This window comes from Lolium perenne, chromosome 7 (genome assembly GCF_019359855.2).
Source record: "Lolium perenne isolate Kyuss_39 chromosome 7, Kyuss_2.0, whole genome shotgun sequence".
Taxonomy (NCBI): Eukaryota; Viridiplantae; Streptophyta; class Magnoliopsida; order Poales; family Poaceae; genus Lolium; species Lolium perenne.
Window position 1 is genome coordinate 2,456,176 of NC_067250.2, and position 19,949 is coordinate 2,476,124.

At 41.8% G+C, this 19,949-nt stretch overlaps 1 protein-coding gene and 1 long non-coding RNA gene across 3 annotated transcripts; one reads left to right on the forward strand and one right to left on the reverse strand.

Annotated features, from left to right (window-relative positions):
- The first annotated feature begins 282 nt into the window (after positions 1–282).
- Positions 283–2,229, forward strand: LOC127313885 (uncharacterized). Its single transcript, XR_007859229.2, has 3 exons — positions 283–490; positions 578–736; positions 1,109–2,229. It is a non-coding gene; the product is annotated as an uncharacterized lncRNA (long non-coding RNA).
- A 1,496-nt stretch (positions 2,230–3,725) lies between these two features.
- Positions 3,726–8,826, reverse strand: LOC127311683 (dihydrolipoyllysine-residue acetyltransferase component 2 of pyruvate dehydrogenase complex, mitochondrial). 2 transcript variants are annotated; one of them, XM_051342140.2, is made up of 19 exons: positions 8,668–8,826; positions 7,903–7,996; positions 7,498–7,598; positions 7,322–7,404; positions 7,171–7,211; positions 6,995–7,050; positions 6,803–6,877; positions 6,630–6,722; positions 6,286–6,525; positions 6,191–6,212; positions 5,596–5,681; positions 5,426–5,511; positions 5,174–5,249; positions 4,889–4,956; positions 4,727–4,793; positions 4,560–4,655; positions 4,373–4,475; positions 4,188–4,280; positions 3,726–4,080 (listed from the first exon to the last, which is right to left on the reverse strand). In XM_051342140.2, the coding sequence occupies exons 1-19, from the start codon at positions 8,695–8,697 to the stop codon at positions 4,010–4,012; spliced, it is 1,581 nt and encodes a 526-aa protein (XP_051198100.1). In that variant the 5' UTR covers positions 8,698–8,826; the 3' UTR covers positions 3,726–4,009. The 2 variants fall into 2 exon arrangements, with proteins under 2 accessions (XP_051198100.1, XP_051198098.1); XM_051342138.2 differs by having other exon boundaries at positions 6,140–6,212.
- Between the last annotated feature and the right edge of the window lie 11,123 nt (positions 8,827–19,949).

Sequence of the window (19,949 nt, forward strand, 5' to 3'; positions counted from 1 at the left end):
TCTTTTAACCACCTAGCAACGACTACAAGCACTCAAACACGCACCCCTATTCTTGTCTAAATGTCTATTATCTCTATTACTTATAAGGACTTATAAAGGCACGAAGTGCCGTTGGAAAATTGAATCTGAAACGTCCATCATTTACATCACAGGACCACGATGATCCGTTCTCCCCGCCCACGATTTCAGCTAACAGCATCTCCCCCACGTTTATTTTTCAAAAAATCTGGCTGGAGACTTCCGGAACGCCCAAATCACGGAACAACATGGAAACGATTCCCCTAAATCGGTCCTCTTCCTCACGAGTTCTGCAACCTCGCCACCGCCCCTAGTCCCGACCTCCTTCATTGTTGTCCACCCACGCGCCTCCTCCACGTTGCCGTTTGTGCCTCCTCCCTGGTGCAGCCCTAGTCGGATGCAGCAGAGGCGGAGACACAGGTCGTGCCGCCACATCTGGAGAGAGTGCAGGGGCACAGGATGTGGCTCACGTGTGAGCAGCAGCCATGTCGATACGCTCCCTAATTTCTCTCTAAAGCTTCTAATTTTGGATTCTTTCTTCGTGCTCGAGCTTGTGCAGATGGGCTACTCGGGCAAATGCTCCGACCCCCAGCCATGTCCATCTGAACAACGTCTTTGCGTTCGTCACCAGCGGCAGGTTGAGCGACCTCTTCAGCTACCTAGCCTCTATCACCGCGCAACCCGTCGCTAGGTTGGCTCTCCTGGACCCAACACTAAGGTGTGATTTTTTTTATCTTTTCTGGTCTGAAGTATTGCTTGACATCATGGCATAACTATTGAAGCAATATGGTTGTGTATGTGGCTTTAATAAGGGCAACTGCGTATGGCTGTGATGCATTCATGCTTCTATTTTCTGATTTAGAATTATAATCTCTTGGCACTTTGCTTAAGTTCTGGATTTTGGTATTTAAGTGTTAGGAGGTGTAACTATACTCCCTTGCATAAAATTGTTGCTAAAGGAATGTACTCATGTTTGTACTCTCAGTTTATTATTAGTTTGCATATACCATTATATCGGTTGGCAAGATTGTTTTTCTTCATTTTCTTCAATTTTGCTCTGTGAGACTCTAACTATGTGCACATTTGAAAGGACCAAAAGGCCGATAGGAAACATGGAGGTTCCAGTGTAGCTCCGAACATTAAAACTGAAGAGCCTAATGGTGTTCTACAAAAATATGCAGAAGCACAAATAGGAGTCAGGGAGCAGGCAATCTCACATTTTGTCCAATTCACCCCAATGGTACTGATCCTCGCCTAAAGGTTAAGTGAGATGGGGGCATTGGTATCGGTCTCACCAAAGCCGCTTGATTGGGCCAGGACCCCAGGATTATTATATCCAGTGTAAGGTATGACATCCAACATCCTTCACTACCACCACCTATGCTCCCTTCTATGTATGTATGTCATTTACTCTTTGGCCTTTCTCTTAGTGCTAGACTAGCGTATGTACCTAATGAATCACATGATACTTCAGCTGTTAGATTTTTTGGCTCACATAATAAATTCAAATCTTTAAGTACAATGCCTTTACAGATGAGTTAGATCATTTGCTGGTTTATTGTATTCATATGTAGAACGAAAGAATGAATTTTCTTTTCATATGTATTCCTTAGAATCCATTGCTCATGTTAAATACTATCTGCAGTAACATGTGCACATTGATTATTAGCACTACCATTTTCAAATTTCACTCTTCAAATTGTGGTCATCTTTGTCTTCATGTCCACTGGAGCTGGTGCATCTGACTAATGGCCATGACAACAAGGTCACCATCTGAGGTCACCAAGTAGGACTGCATTATTTGCTTCAAGCTACTAGGATACATCTGGTCAGCGAGTGGTTCAATTCATGGACGATGCACTCGCTATGAACAGGACCATCGTGCTCACTGGTGGAGAGGTGAAGCAAGAGCCAAGAGGGGCACAAGTTGACAGTGGTGACGCTGGATATGATGAAGATCCAGAGACATCTTGTAAATTTTGGTTGGGCTACTTCATTTGCAAGCTCAACATTTTTCGCACAACACGTAAAATATTGATACGTAAGCGAGAAAAATTTTGTTCGAATTTTTTTGACATTTCAAAATGTTATTTCCGGTGGCAGGAGCATATATTCCCATGTGTCGAATTGAATTTATATTAGTTGACATGCTTCTGTAACATACATTTTCTATCATGAGTACAAAGTAATATTAGCTTCAAAATGGAGCAAGGGGAGATTTTAATATCCTGGATTACATTAGTTTGGAAAATATCAGACACATGATTACTTTGATGAAGACGTGCGTTGCACGTACAGCTGGGCATGGGCAGCCCGGCCTGGACGGCCCGACCCGACCCGGCTCGAAAATCCCGGGCCGGGCTCGGGCTTGAAGAAAACAGAGTTTTAGCCTAGTTCGGGCCGGGCTTGTCGGACCGGGTCGGGCTTTTGTTAGTTCGGGCCGGGTTCAGACCCGATTTGCAAGCCCGAATGTCGGGCCGGGCCGGGTTCAGGCCTGGGAAATTAGGTTCGGCCTTTTTCGGGCTTGGCCCGAAACCTGGCTCGGTTCGAGGAATGCTCAGGTGTAGTTGCACGTACAAGCTAACTAGTTACGAAAAGTTTTGAATCTTGAGCTTCTCCCGTTGAGATATTTAAAACTAGCTTCATATTGATAGATTTTGAGAAAAAATAATAATACTCCCAAAACTACTTTGTTATAGTTGGGTTTCAGTGTAGTTGTAATACTATGGTTTTAAGTGCACTTTGATTTTGTAGCGTAATTGTAGTTATACCCTGCGTATTTGGGACAGTGCAAGTTAAAGTTGATTGGCTTATCTTTGTCGCCAAGATAAGGGTGCGTGTTGATGCGCTAACCGACACAACAGAGGTATAAGAGGAAGTATAATAAATCCTAATCAGCTAGCTACAAGGATTAAAATAATACTCCCTCCGTTCCTTTCTATAGTGCCTATAAATTTTTGGTATTTGTTTCAGAATATAAGGTTGTAGCTTGATTTTTTTTCAATTACCCCCTCCCCCGTTTAGCTCCCACACGACATGCGTGAGAAAAAATACATACAAAATTGGAAATAATTAATTGAGATTCCTAATGCATGGCCCAACAATTCCTTAAAATTAGGCAGCAATGTTTTACTTTTCTTAATTGAACTTGGCTGCACATATATGGAGAATCAACAAGAGAGATTTGTGGGATTTGTTATGGTAAGTTAGGAAGATATGGATTTCCCAAATTTTACGTTGATCTAAAATCGTTCGGGTCTCTTGCGCTAATTTCCGTGCCAAAAAACTATAAGCACTATAGAATAGAATAGAGGGAGTATATTTGTGTATAGTTGGAGGAGAGAACAGGAGAGAGAATGCCAGTGGGCTCTTAAGCAAGAGCTAGCTCTAGCACATGCTGCTATGCAAGTTGTATCAATAAAATATGGATCATCCATTAAAAAAGTGATACATTTTTATAGCTAACTATTGTATTTGTTGGCTATAAGTTGGTTATAGATGACATGACATCTTGCTTATAACCAACAACCGGCTATACTATTGGAGTTGGTCTAAACAGTTGCGCCGTGATGCTAAAAGTGGGTCCCAAGCTGTAGAAGGTCGTCCATCTCTCCTATCTCATCTTCACAATGGCATATTTTGAGAAAGAACAATGCACACGCACAGATAGTTGTCTCGCTATGAGCAGATACTTCGCCTACCAAAGAAAAAAAAAACTGGTACAGGGTATTTCTGAAATCAGATTCGGCCGAAACCGGCACAAAAGTAGGCAACAAATTTGCACCAGCCTGAATTTGCCCAGGAACAAGTTAAACAGCCTGCGCTGACTCTGCTCTTTTTGATCTCGGTTTCCAGCCCTCGTTACCGAGGTTATGCACAGCAAGAAAAGGGCGGGAAAAAATTGAGATGTGGTTATTTTGTGATCTTTATTAGTGAGAGCCTATGAAGGAGAAAATTGCTCTCATCATCATTTACAGAAGAAAATAGCTCCCTACAGCAGCATGGTTGTCGGGTTCTCGATGTAGCCCTTGAATGCCTTCAGCCATTCCGCACCGATGGCGCCTGTGAAACGGAATAGTGGATAGTCAGCGCACAGACTTTGCCATAGATAGGAATGACAAGCATCATCCACTGTTTATAGCTGACGCAGGAAAAAAAAAAAGAAGTACCATCAATGACCCGGTGGTCACAGCTTAGCGTGGCTGACATGAAGGAACCGACTTCGAACTGACCCTCAGCTCCAGGGATCACCCTCTTCTCAGCTGCTCCAAAGAAATTTCCAACCATATGGTAACTCATAAGTAATGGAGCGGTTTCGATAAGGACTATCAACTACTATGAGGCAACATATTACCAGAGCCAATAGCCAAAATTGCTGATTGGGGAGGATTTACGATGGCACAGAATTGCTTAATTCCGAAAGGGCCTCCCAAATTTGAGACGGTGAAAGTGCCACCCTGCAAAGCATAGCGTCAACATTGTCAAAGATAAATAAATACTATTAAGTTCTGCCAAGATATAACTCGGTCTATACTCTATACCTCGTATTCTGATGGTTTTAGACTGTTATCCCTTGCTCTTTGAGCCAACTGCTTCACCTCATCGGCAATAGTAGCCAAGCCTTTCTTGTCTGCGTCCTGTAGAAATAATTCAAGTTAAAGAAGCAGATAATGTGGAAAATAGCACGATACCAAGTCAAACAACCCACCCTAACTACTGGAACAAACAAACCATGCTCGGTTTGTACAGCAACATTAATGTTCACATTGTGATACCTGCATGGCAAATAGATGAAATACATCACATTATGAGTAATGGAAAGTTGAAAACAAAGCTCCCAGTTTTAAAGATTTTACTGTCCGTATCTTACTGGCGAATAAAATCGTTCATCCAGGAACTGTTACACGCGGGAACCTTACGAAGAGCCAATGCTGCAGCCTGCATATCGAACAACAATCAATTCAAACCTGTAGCATGGAGGCATACAAACCGCTGATAACTGCATGAATAACCCAAGATAAACTTATTCGAATAACTTTTCCTGTCACTCAAGCAATCAATGAACACCCTGCCTTCTTAAAAAACTGTGAACTCAAGTCGGTACTTGAGTACAAAGAAAACGGAGCACCAGAAGCTACCATACATCAAAACTTACCTTAATAACAAGGTCGTTTATAGATATCTTCTTCCCACCAGAGGCATCCTGCAGAGGGTTCAACTCGCTCCGCAATCTAGAACAGAAAAAAAATAATGAATTGATCTTCCGTCAAAGCCTTCCAGCAGAAAAATGGTGCAAACAAAAGATAGGACCAATTATCCCAAACAATGATTGAGCAGATTATCTATCTAATTCACACAAAACCAGTATGTGTAAAATAAAATACAAAATGATTAAAGAATTACATACTTAATAAGTTTGTCAACTCGACTTTCAACTGTCAGATAGTAGTGAGGGATGGTCTGCTTAGATTGCAGCAAGCGGTTTGCAGTAACCTAAGGCAAATAAAAATAGAAGTTGTCAAATTAGAAGTTGGCAAACAAATCCATGTTCAAAGAATCCCATGGCACTGATTTTACCTTCCTTATTTGTGTATTTGGAAGATCCACATAGCCTAGTCCTGGAGCTGCTGAAGCTTCCTTCTTCGTATCCTTGGCGGCAGAGGCTTCATCAAGCATACACATAACATCATCAGTTGATTACACTAGTTCTACTTGCATAACTAAACTGATAAATTTTATGTATTCCCTCCGATCCATATTACTTGATGCTAAAATGGATGTATCTACAACTACAATGTGTCTAGATACATCTATATTAGTGTCAACTAATATGAATGGGAGGGAGTATATTAAACACTTCAAATACACTTTTCCACCATCCATTAATTTTCCTACAAATGGGAGTGGTGGAGTGAAAAAGAAATGATGGTGGAGAAAAAAGTGCTAAAATTTTATGTAAGCAAAAAAGTTGTATGTACCATAGCCACAACCTACTCCCTAAATAAACATCATTCATGACTAATCATGCTCTGTTTCTGCACTTCTAGAACAGTGTCATAGCACCCAATCAGGAGTGAATTTTTTCATTGGCAGGGACAAAAAATAACAGAAGAGAGCATACACAAGTAATCCTCAATGTCTGCCTTCAAAATACGCCCATCTGGACCAGTACCTTTTAAGCTTGAAAGCGGTACCTGTACACAAATTGGATGGTCAAAAACTGCATTCCTTAAAACTGTCTGGATAGCTGAAATGTAAGTTGCTTACGTTGTTGTCTTCTGCCAACTTTCTGGCGACAGGACTGGAGAATAAGCGATCCCCTGACTCTTCAGTCTTTGTAGCCTTTGGCTCGGGAGCCTTGGACAGCTCTTTCTTCTCCTCTTTTGGTTCTGGGGCCTCAGACTGGGGTTTCGATTCAGCTGGAGGTGCAGCTGAAGCAGAGGATGAAGCCTTATAGTCCTTAAATTTCTCAATGTCCCCCTCCTCTTCCACAGTTATGCAAATAATCTAGTTCACACAAAAACATATGGGCATTAGTAACAAGCCAATAAGTATGTCACCGATGGTAAAAAGAAGTTTCGCCTATACATCAGGATATATCATATCCGTACCTCGCCAACTTTGATCTCTTTTGCGCCATCTCCACAAACAATCTTAGCAAGATAGCCTTCCTCCATGCATTCCATCTCCACGGTAGCTTTATCCTAGTCACCACAGGTGTGCTTGAAAATTATCTAGCTGCACATTCGTGGTCTGGGTGTACATGGAAAGAAACAGAACTTACGGTTTCCACTTCGCAAAGAACTTCACCAGGTGAAACTTTGTCTCCTTCCTTCTTCACCCACCTTGCAATATTTCCCTACAGGTAATTTAAAAGTTTTTGACACCATACAGAAAAATGAAGAAACACATGCACATTGGTCATGCTTTATGTTTCTGTATCATTACTTTTTTTTCCGAATTTTGAGTGAATTACCTCAGTCATAGTAGGTGACAGAGAAGGCATCCCGATTTCTTCGTGTGCTGGCAAATCTGAAACAGTGTATAACTTTGTTAAAATGCTATACGACGGTATCAACTTGTCTGTACCATCGCATAACTCAAAGTTGGATAGAATGTTAAAACATTAGCATGACTGAGCGAGGAAGGTACCTGCACCACTCGAAAACTGCCTTGCCGAAACTACATGCCCACTGATAAAATAGCAATGAACAGTCAAAACATGGTTGCTGCTGTGGTAAACCAGCATAGAATATCTGGACACATAAATTCAGGAAAAAAAAACATAAATGAGAGTGCCTACCATGAGAACAAACTATTGGCCCCAGTAACAGAAAATTGCATTCTCTTCGGGATGTAGCTTCCTCTTGCCTCTCGTGGAGATACCTGCAAAAGTAATAGATGGGGCAGCCAATCTAAGTCAGAACAGATAACAAGATGTTCAACTAAAGAAGTACGATTTAATTACAGCTGCATAACCTTAGAGGTACCGGGCCCTTTTCCAGACAACCTCTCTTGGAAAATGCTCGAGCTTCCAACTTTTTTCCCATAGTCCCCATGAACACTAGAACTTGAGACACCTGCAGCAGGGAGCCAACGATTAGTTTTAATGAAAATTATAAGCAAGCCACTGAGAAAAACACTAATCCAGAATAATATGTGTTGCAATCTGTGCAAGGTTCATATTAAAAGAAACAGCGGGTACATTATATTATCACTGAGAGCAAATTTTCACTTTGGAAGAGCCAGTGGCTAAGAACAAGATGACTACTGTATTTCCATTACCAGCATCTCAGTTGAACATGCGAGGATGAAATCAACATTTAACTTGTTCAGCTTGGATTAACCAAGGTGTGCAAGGAGCACAGGGGGAGAAGCACATACCGTCTTCCTTCACAGCAGCGGAGCAGGCACTGGCAGAGAAGTGCCTAGCGATGCTCCCACGCTCGTAATCCAGGACACCGTGCACTCTTTGCAACTGCACACGCAAAGCAACTATGAGCATACGAAAACCATACACGTGGCGGAACACTTTCGGAGCTGAAAGGACCGGCAGCGAGCAACCAATAAGCCACACGGTGCCAGAACCTGTCTTCTGCTCTGTCACGCCACACCAGTCACGAAACATCGTCAAGCGCTCCACACAGGTGTCGCGATAATATTTTGAGGATGGACTACATCGATTGCACAAGGTAGCAGCTCAACCTTTTTGATGCTACGGGTGGTGGCCTTTATGCAGGTCTTGCATAACAAATTTACGGTTCCAACAAATCACATACGTACATGGCCAGCGGGTCGAGGCAACCAATTGGCCAGCATCTATGACTTTTCTACGAGTTTAAATTCACAATAAACTCTCCACATTAATTTGCTCCAACTTCCAACCCAACTTGCTAGTCTAGCTTTATCTAAAAAAAATCTTGCTAGTCTAGGGAAAAAAGGCATAAGCCGTGTACCAATCTAATCCGCCGTGAGCCGTGAGAATTGTTGCTATCCCCTGGCTCGTCGTACAATTCTAACCATTATCACCGTCGCTGGATCGGATCGCAGAGCCGCGGCGGACTGGAGGGCGGGACCAGATCACCAGAGCGATTCCAAGAAAATGGGAGGCCCTGCCGCAACGAAAAGTAGGGAGAGGGGGAGAGGTACCTTGCGGGAGTGACGGAGGAGGAGCGCCATGGTGGCCGCCGGCAACGGCAACGACGACGGCAACGGAATTGGCGGAGATCGGAAGCCTTTCCGATGGAGGAAAAGGAAATGTAGAGGAGAATCACGGAGGAAGGGGGCGGTTGGTGCGGTCAGGCTATTTGTTAACTTTGATTCTGTGTATGTATTTTTAAGGGACATATTTGCTTATTCGCCAATCGCCCAAGCATTGCCACCTCTTGCAACTTTGAAATTCATTGTTGCTCCATCCGGCCTAAAAAAATTGACACACGTTTAAAAAAAAATTCAGACAGCTCAAGTGTACATGATTGAAGTAACTTGGGTGGGGGGAGTATTATCTATACTATTATAGTGGATGGAGTTGCCCCTAGGTCGTCAAATGCGTTCAGTGAAGGAGATTGGGATAATCCGAACCGTCTGTTTGCTCACTCCCCAGCGTCTCGCATCGTACGATCGATCCACGAAGTCGAGTCCCCTCTCGAATCTCTCCAATCACGCAAAAGAAAACCCTTATCGATGGCGGCGGGGATTGTGCCACTTGGGGCGGTTGGCTTTTTTTATCGGATCTGCCAAACTAGATTCGAGAAAATGGACCCGACAGGAAGCCATTGCTTCCTGCCCGTGCATGAAGCCGGTGCGGCCCCTTCCGCTCCATCAGGCTCTGTATTCCAAACCAATCTTGCAAATTGTAGACATCTTCCTTTGCTTTTTATGTTTTAGTGTTTGGAAAGTTCTGCTTGTTGAATAGGTCGCTTTCGTTGTGGATGATGATGTCATGAAGAAGACCTTCCTTCTCCACCTTAAGATGAGACGGATACTCATTTCAAGGGTTTTTAGTGTTGAACGGCAGTGCAATTAGCCTTCACTATTATTTTGCCCGGTCATCTAGTTAGCATCTTGAATTGCTTACTTTTACCTTGCTTATGGCGTTACGTTGTGATAATTAGCATTATAGTTTGACAGAATTGAGACGTAACAATGATGCCTTCAAAAAATAATAAGAGAAGTGAATAACAGAACTGAGACATGACAAATTTATTATTCTGAAACTTATTTTACACTGTCTCCTATAAATTTGAAAAATGCAGTCATAACTTCTTTATATTACTTAGTAGGGCTTATGTTCAATTAAAAATGAGGTAAATACACTTGTAGTACTACATCTTCTCCTGGATGTGCAAGTTAGTACCACATCTTGCAAAAGGTGTAACCGGGGTACCTAATCTTGCTTTTCAGGTTAATCCTAGGTACTTGAACGTCCGCTGGTGACACGTTTGACGCCACGTAGGCACCAGGCACACGTTCTCAAGTGTAAATTTTGCATAAGCCCCCACAGCATATCTTAGTAATACAGATTCCTTTGCTGTTAGATGTAGAATAGCAAAAGGAGAAAATAATCCTCAATCGAGAACGTGCGGCAACGGAGACGTGGAGACGCAGCGGCGCGCTGTTCGTCGACATCGGCGACCACGCCCATGGATATCGCGCCGTCGGCACAGCACGCGGACGCCTCTCCGCCGCCCACGCCGCCTACGCCGCCGCATCAAAGCTTCCTGTACAGCACGCCCACGCCGCCGCATCCAAGCTTCCTGTACAGCGCGCCCACACCGTCATGTACAGCAGCTACCGCCGTCCTCCTACGTGCAGCCACGCAAGGAGCCGACTGGCATCCCAGGCAGCGATGGAACGACGGCCGGGGAGGGCACCGACAAGGATGATGATCCGTGCTCGCTGACCCTTGAGATTGAAGCGGTGTCGTCGGAGCAGGACTGGGCATGCAGGTCGCGCTGAGCGACAGGGAGAAGGCGGCCACGGCGGCAGAGGCTAGGAGGAGGATGAAGGAGCTGACCAGGCTGAAGCACATGCAAGCTGGCGGCCACAATGTTACTCTTCTGTGCTCAAATTGTTGTTGAATTCCTCTGCTCAAATTGCTCTGCTTTATTCTGTGCTTTGTTTCTGCTCTGATCAAATTGATCTACAACTTGTACAGAATCTGTGCTGAGAACAAGATGCTAACAAGCTGCTCAGGAGGATGGCTGAAGTGGAGCAAGAGCTTGAGAATTTGAAGGAAGAGAACAAGATTAGAACTAGAGATAGGAAAGAAGTGGCAATTCTGGTTGTAGCTGCAGCTTGTGTATGATTTATGTGTGTCTACCGCTGGTTACTATCGGTTTTCTGTGATGTAGGAGAGTGAGCCTGTAACTTTTACATGATCTTGTTGACTATTTGCTAGAAATAAATGGCATGAAGTTGTTTCTGTTTGTTGGAAATAAAGTAGCATGAATGGCAGAATAGCATGAAGAAATATATGGCAAGAATTCAGAGATAGCATTGCAAATGAATGAACTTGTTACTGCTACATTGCAAATGAATGAACTTGTTATTGCCACATTGCAACATTGCAACTTAATTAAGCCAGTAGGCAGTACCAAAACTGAAATCAAGAACATCTATATGTCATCAGTTGGTGGCGCATTCTGACTGAAAGGAAATTCTTGCGTGTTGAGATCAGTGATAACATAGTCATTAAGATCTGGTATGTCAATAGCTCTTCTCTCCTGTGCATAATTAGGTATTTCTGTAGCTACATGTGGTGTTCCACTAGTAGAAGCTTCTGCACTTCTTTTCTTACTCTTTGCTTGACCTCTACTTCCATCTCCTTGTGTTGATGAATTTGTTTTTGATTGTGGCCTTGGTGCATTTGACCTTCCAGATCCTTTTCCACTTCCTCTTCCTCTCAAACTTCCTCTTGTTGAAGCAGTTGTGACCCTAGCTCTTGGTTCTAGAATGCTATCTCTAGCTACAGCAACAAAAGCATTTTCTGGCAAAGGCCCAAGAAACCTATCTACAGGGACATTTTGTCTCTTTCCTGCAATTATATTTACATATATCTGTAAGTTGCAATTTTATGGCACACTATTAACAAGATATGAACAAGCAGTACCTCTAGCTGCATCTTGTATACCATGCTGTCCTCTACATTTGTAGGATCGAGATTTGGGTTTGGTGAGTGTGGGATGATGTGCTGAAATACAACAACAGAAAATGTAAGAAACAATATTAACTATGTATGTAAAATTGTTAGGAAAAATATATATCACCTCTAGAATGGAAGGAATGTCAACTTCTTCGTGGTCTCCAACTATGCCCTGTTTCATTTGCTCTACTTGAGTGTTCACATATGCATTGTGACCCTTCTTATTGTGGCCATCCTTACCACAAACAGAGCAATGAATCGTAGTTCCCGCCTTTGTAATTATTGTGACCCCCTTTTAAACTTTCTCCTCAGGTGCCTTCTTCCTATTTTTCTTAGGTTTGCCCATTACTTTGGTGTACAAAGGAGGATAAATTGGTTCTCCATTCATCTTCTCCCAGAAAACTCTCCCTCTAAGTGGTGCCAAGTTGAATCCATATGCTTTGTTAAATGTGTCAATGGTGTAACAACTGTGCACTAAGTTCTCTGGATTAATCCTATCTTTTCTACAACAAGCAATAGCATGGTGGCAAGGAATTCCAGTCAGCTGCCACCTTTTGCAGTCACATGTCTTTGTTTTAAAATCTACATTGTATTGTTTCTCAAATTCATGACTACTAACAGCATATAGAAAATTACCAGCTGACTCGACAGTGCATTCATTACTCCATTCAAAGAATTTTTCCAGCTTCTTCTTAATCTTCGGGCAGACTCTTCCTGGCCACTTCTCAGCCTCTCTCTGTTTTCCTTCATGTCTTTGCATAATTTTGTAAAAGATTGTTTCTAGCATTGACAAGAATGCCATCTCCCTGGCTTCTAGAATATAGCTGCATTAGAAGATGAACAAGAATTTGTGAGTCGCAATAGTTGTCACACAACATGTTATCTGGTAAGTTTGAATTGAATAATAGATCACTACCTATTGAACACCTCCGAGTGATTATTGAGCAGCATGTCGCACTTGGGAAAGTCACTAAAAAATGCTTTTATCCATGTATTTGGCACAAGCTCTTGGATCCACTCAAAAGCTTCATGGCTATCTATATGTACTCTGTTCCTTATGCTGTATGCAGCCAATGCTTTCCTCAATTATGCCACATCACTAAATACCATCCCCCTTTTGAAAGAAGGATTGTCCATGTCTACCACAGGATTAAAAGCCGACAACTTCTTCATCAATTTTACTCTCCTGCCTTCTTCCATATTTAGATCATCATCCTCAAGTGCTTCATCATCTTCATTTTGTACATACTTCCCTTTCATTATGATCACTCACAGATTTGTCAATATTGTCCGAGAATAAGTCATCATCACCATCCTCAACATCAAAGTCACTATCATACATCACAAAATCACTGTCTGTGTCACTGTCACATGCATAGCTCACTTCCTTCTTTGCCAATTGAACAATTGATGAACTGGAGGAAGCTGCAGGTGCAGCAGAAGTAGTTTCTCTTGGAATTTTGATAGAACTCATTACAGGTGACAATGCAGGTCCGTCACAAGTACATCCTTTCTCAATTGCCTAAGAAAATTTGTGTGGTCTACAAATAAGACAAGTGTCTTGGCTGTCCTGCTTGACTTGGCCATATGTCTGATGTTTGCTTCATTCTCAATTAGCACTAATCCATCTTGTATCTCCTTGTCTGGCAAACACCAGTAAACATGCAGTTTACCATCTCTCACATATCCCAGAATTCTTAGCATCTCATCAATCCATCGAAGAGACCAAGTGTCAGCAGTTAAGTAGTCAAACTGATCATAAGACGCACTCACGTATGTCAAATTTTCTCTTAACCCACAAAAAAAACCATTGTGCACAACTTCTACAGTGAACAAGTCACTATCTTCACTTGAATTAAACACTGACGGAAAGAATGGCAATCAGAAAATATAGTATGATTATAGTAACACATGTACAGAATCTTATAGATAACATATGGAGCTGCAATTATTCAGATAACAGTGCAATTATTCAGACACTTGTTCTCTACAATTATTCAGATAACATTTGTACATCTGCAATTATTTAGATAAAACTGCAATTCTTTAAATATGTAGATATCAGTATCGAAGCAACAAATTGTCTTAATTTGTGATGTACGGAACATTTACCTCGACTTAGAACAAAAAAAAAGTTCAATTTTTGCAGCAGCGGAGATCAGGAGTTGCCTTGGACTAAAAGATGAATTACACGCACAGTAATCCAGACCTTTTATACGTGTAAACCATGTACCAGTACTACATATGCAGGTTCCCATGATTAATCACCAGTAAAATCACCTGAATTCTCCCTGATCAAACGCCCACCTTAACCCCTACCAAACCCCACGGTGATGAACAGAGGAAGAAGGTTGGGGGCGGGAAAAATTGCCTACCATACTCCGGCGGGTCTTCCTTGAACTGCCGGTGGTGCATCTCCGGTGGATCCTCGACGGAAGCGACGACACGTTCAAGGTCGCCGTCGCCTTCTCCCTCTGCTTCGAAAGCTCTGCCTACGAAACCGAAAAGAACGCGATACCCAAATAACAGCCGATGCCTTTCCATCCGTTGTGCCTTTCCATCCCGGCGGAAGGACCCGCTTGTTATATTATTTCGTCCGTCGTGGGCTAAAATGCTAAACTACCCTCCAGCTAAGCGCCCATGTGGCAGACTTCCGACTAATTTGACTAAACTGTCACCATTCAGCAAGATTAGGTACCCCGGTTGCACGTTTTGCAATATGTGGTACTAATTTGCACATCCGGTACAAGATGTGGTACTACTAGTGTATTTACCTCAAATCCATAAAAGAAACTTCCATGCATAACCTTTTACCCTATTTAAACATGGCATAAACTCCTCTATTAAGAGTCTCATATTCAGTTTTCCAGTGAACAGTATAAGAGAAATGATTGATAAATTGTTAAAATGAAGGTGTGAACGATGCCAATATGATACATGTGTGCAGGTGAAGAAAATGGTTATATAACTCTACGATGATGGTCATTACAATTTAATGCCACTTTATCGTAGGTCTGTCTCACATTTCCATGCCAGCTCATAGCCATGTACCGCATGGAGCTGCCCCAACAAAATTAACAAGGTAAGAAAACCGTGATTGTTGGATTCAATCTGTAGACTGAAAAATGAGGATCGAAAGTGATAATTATTGAGTCAGTTACTGAAAGGACACGGATGTCGCCTAGAGGGGGGTGAATAGACGATTTAAAACTTTTACGAGATGGGCTTAACAAATGTGGAATAAAACTAGCGTTTACTTTGTCAAGCCTAAAGCCTATATACTATGTTTCACCTATGTGCACCAACAACTTATGCTAAGCAATACAAGCAACTATGTGATAGCAAGATATATAACTTCAAGCACGATGGCTATCACAAGGTAAAGTGCATAAGTAAATAGCTCAGGTATAGAGATAATCGAGGCACGCGGGAGACGAAGATTTATCCCGAAGTTCACACTCTTGCGAGTGCTAATCTCCGTTGGAGAGGTGCGGTGGCTTAGTGCTCCCGAACGCCACAAGAGGCTCACCTTGAGGTGTGGTTGCTCTATGCACACCAACGCCACAAAGGCCTCACCTCAAGATGTGGTACTCACACCACACACCGAACGCCACGAAGGCGCCTCACCTTATTCTCCGGTGACCCTCGCCACAAAGGCCTAGGTCACAGTTCCACTAAGGGATTTCCTTCGAGGCGGAAATCGGGCCTTACACAAAGATTGGGGCACACATCCACAACTTAATTGGAGGCTTCCAACAAATCGCCACAAATGCCTAAAATCCATCTAGGGTTCCAAGAACCCAAGAGTAACAACTTTCTTGCTTTCACCTCCACGAATCACCGTGGAGAACTCAAACCGATGCACCAAATGCAATGGCAAGAACACCACAAAGATGCTCAAGTCCTTCTCTCTCAAATTCCAACAAAGCTACAAAACCTATTGGGGGAATAAGAGAGGAAGAACAAAGGAATTCACAAAGAACACCAAGATCAAGATCTAGAGAGTTCCACTCACAAAGAGATGGATTTGATTGGTAGAATTGTAGATCTAGATCTCCTCTTCCTTTTCCCTCAAAAGGATTCAAGAATCATTGGAGGAGTAGAGGGATGTGGCAACCTCTCAAGGTCAACAATGGTGGAGAGCAAAAGGAGGAAGAAGAAGTGGGGAGAAAGAGGAGGAAGAAGGCCTTAAATAGGGGTCTTAGATTTCTGCCCGTTGGGGCCAAAATCGCGACAGGCCTGCAGTGCCAGCCTTGTGCCACCGGCAGTGCCGGGGTGGCCGGCAGTGCTGGCCTTGGCCACCGGCAGTGCCGGGGTGCTCCCGGCGGCAGTTCCGGCCCCCCTGTTTTTACCCAAACACCTGATACGAAAACCTTAAGAACTTTTGCATCCAGACTCCGATTCGTTGATCTTGGGCTCGTTGAAATCACAACAACGAGCTCTACAACAATATGCATAGAAACATCATAGTCCAGCAAAGTAGGATAGAAACAAATGAATAAAGGTTTTACCTATCTATAAAAAGCAAACCGATAAAACCTCTAATATGGAAAATGCAACAACTTGAGTTAGGGAACTCGGATTTAGGTGAAACCAATTTTTTTGTTAAAAAGATGACAAGAGCTACCCCACAAAGAGTGAAAATCTTAAGAACAAGTGGGGTAGGTTTTTCTATGTATTTTAGATTGAAACCTCTCAATACGAGAAACCGAGAAAAACTCCAATATTGAAAACGCAACAAGTGATTCATGCGGAATCCGTTTTTGATGAACTAGAGCTTGTCATGAGAATAAGCACAAACTCTAAAACACCATATGGATAAGATCCAAATAACAACCAAGAAAGATGATGCAAGAATGCAAAGGTTTGAACTCTCCGAATGATACGATCGAGTTACTCACTCGAGAGCCCTCTTGATAGTACGTCAACTAAACTATAAACCGGTCTCCAACTACACCATAAGACCGGTGAGAAAGAAATCCTATCAAGAGCAAACCTTAACCTTGCGCATTCCACTTGAGCTTGATGATGACGGTCTTGACCGCAACAAGATGGAACGCCTTTCTTGATTGTGCTTGCTTGATGAAGTCATACGAAATGCTCCCCCATACTCCACTATGGGAGAGCTACTTCTTCGGCGCATCTTCACATATCCATGATCACCATATGGATGGCAAGCTTCAAGCATATGATCTCTTCGAGTTGGCTTATCTTGAACTTGCACTTCATTTCTTCATTCTTCATCATGTTGATGTCTTGATGTAACTTGAGGGCTCACTTCATCTTCATCTTCAAGACATACTTGATACTTGATATCCTTCATCAATTTCTTCTTAATGCAACCTTGAAGCCAACATATGGTTCAAGCATTGCTTATGGACGACTCCTACAAATATAACTCAATGCAAACATTAGTCCATAGGGATTGTCATTAATTACCAAAACCACACATGGGGGCTCCATGCACTTTCAGTTACAGCTGAATCATATTGGTATAATTTTTGTGGCATATATCTCATATTTTGTTGACTAAATTTATAGTCAAATTTGTTTCTCGGAGTGCGTAATTGCCCATTAATCTGGTATGGAGGGAGTATTTGATATGCTGTCAGCGTTGAGAATATTCTAGAAAATATCATTTGTAGTATCCTTCTCTCTATATATTTGTTGCCTGGGAGTGGTCAATGGCACATGCACGAAGTTCCATTCGGTGTGATGTAATACAAGATTTCTTTATTATATGAATTCTCTTCGTTTTAATTATCCTACTACTTCTGCACTTACCCTACCGGCCAAAACTTGAACAACAATTACTCTATTAATATGTTGTTTATGTGATATGGAAGCATAATAGTTAGTACTGAGTACAAATCTAGTACAAATCTAATGATAACAATTTTATGTTATATAAATTACATACTAATGGAGTATTTGTTGGCCAAAGTCTTGTTTAAAACAATCAAAATATCATACAAAATGAAACAGCGTGAATGATATCTTTGTCTAAAGGTTTCCATTGTGATTATCTATGGTAAAAATAAGTTTTCACATATTTCATCTCTCCATTGCTTGCCTACTACTGAGAATGTTTGCAGATTGCACATGAATGGACTGTAGTTTTGGGGAGTGCAGTTGGTAATTGGTCGTCAAACGGGTTTGATGAAGGAGATTGAGATCCTTAAGACCGTTCGATCTAATCTCTTTGCTCCGTTCAATCATTGAGATTTGTTGAAGATGATCATGTAATTTATTCTGAAGTACCACAAAGCTTTTTTGCAAAAGAAAAAGCACCACAAAGTTATGTGACAAACAATTAGGTTAGCATAATCAAATTGGTATCTTATTAGAAAAACTTTGAAGGCAGAGAACCAAAATAATGCCGTACCTCTAGGAGTGTTGTTGTTGCCAAACATGAACTTGGAGTTCCTTGGTCTACGATCATCAGGTTCTGTACATTTTCACTCATTGAGCAGTAAATTTTTGTAAATGTATAGATCAACCCATACATTTTTTAGTCATGTTTAGACCTATGACACAAGCACGTGCTTCTTGTTCACAACAATGAACCATATGCACTACTGTTATGCATCAAATAGGTATCAGCTGCAAAGTACGAATATTTGAACGGGAGCAGATGTCAATCTGCACCAAAGCTCATTGTTTCTGTGTTGGACCATACAACTATCGGGGACAGTGAGCAGAACATAATGGTTTGCTCAGTTGGCAGGAAATCTCCCAATAATCTTCTAGCTTAGCCGCAACTATAATCCAGCATGGTAGCCTATCTTCTAAATCCTTGCGACCCATTTTGTGTGGAAGCATGGAGGAATCTAACAAAAAAATAAGTCATCCTCACCGTTGAGTCTCCAAGCAAGAAGTCACCTAAAGCACCATAAGGCAGCGAGTTAGCAAGGCTCATACGACAACTCTCAATTTGTATTATCATGGGTTGTTTGGGAACAATGATGTTTATAGCACCTAGATATTGTTGCCACTTAGCCATGAGATATATTTGGTCGATGCAACACACATCGCAATGTTTGATGAGTCATTCATGTTTAGGAATATGGCTAACATATACAACATATTATATTGATGGCCCCGTGTTCCCTTCTTTCCTTCTTCTTTTGACTCATTTTCTTCATTTCAGAATAAGGTTATTATAAAATTTCAAGCGAAGCTGTGAGCCTACGATGTTTTGAACTAACATTAACTTTTTTGGTTTTTATTATTTACCTGCATTATGTTTGGCTTGACAATAATTATCTGTAGCAATGCACGGGTGAATAGTGCTCATGCATGAATAGTGTCTGATGACAGCTTTTTTTTTACTTTTTACAATAATCTTTATACAATTTTGGGTCATTTTCACAACAATTGGCCATTGTAATTTAGAAGTAGAAATCCTCAGCTTTTGCAAAAAAAAAAAACACTAGAATTTGACAGTGCTATTTGATAGTAGTTTCTCTAGGATCTTGAAGTAGAAATCTTCACCTTTGGTATAGTAATTCCCGATGTTAGTTACTGCTACTTGATTGTAGTTTTCGAGGATCTTGACGTATCCATTTTTTTGAAAAATAATGTGTCAGTAGAAATATTCTTCCTTAACAGTAGTTTACCGATGTTAACTATATCCGAGTAGTTTTCCAAGGAGCGTCACTTATTTGGCATCATGGTGGCCTTGATGGTAGGCTTGACAAGGTCGGCGCGTTGATCCATCCTAAAGATGGGTTTAAGGAAGATGGCGGCGACAACACAAGCGTGTGTGATGGTGCGCTTTGAGAGTATGCTGGACCGGTAGTGCTACTAGCTCGTCGTGGGGCAGCCAGTTGAAGCTTTCGGTCTTTAGATAAGGCTGGTCGGTGTTTTGTCTGGGCAAGTGGCCCTTGCATAGTCATCCACTTCATCAGTTTTTTAGGTTTAGCGATCTGTAGGATGGTAGCTTTGATTTGATCATTGTATTTCAGGTTCAAACCTCCATTTCGAAAGAAGGCTTGGGCGGTGTGCTAGCACAGGATGCAAGTCTATGGATATGTTTGCTTTGTTATTTTTTTCAATTTTGGCATACTTCTGCTTCTTCGGCAATTCCTTCAGTTTTGAAATTGAACTCATCCTTGGACTTGCTTCTTCGCTAATGATGGATTCATGCATGATTTGTAGTGTTGCATTTGTGCTAATTAAACAGAGGATACGATACAACAGTAAACCAAAGAAGCGTATTCCTGGTTTAGAAAAATTCAATATAACATGCATGATACATATAGCTTTTATATTTATATGTGCCAAG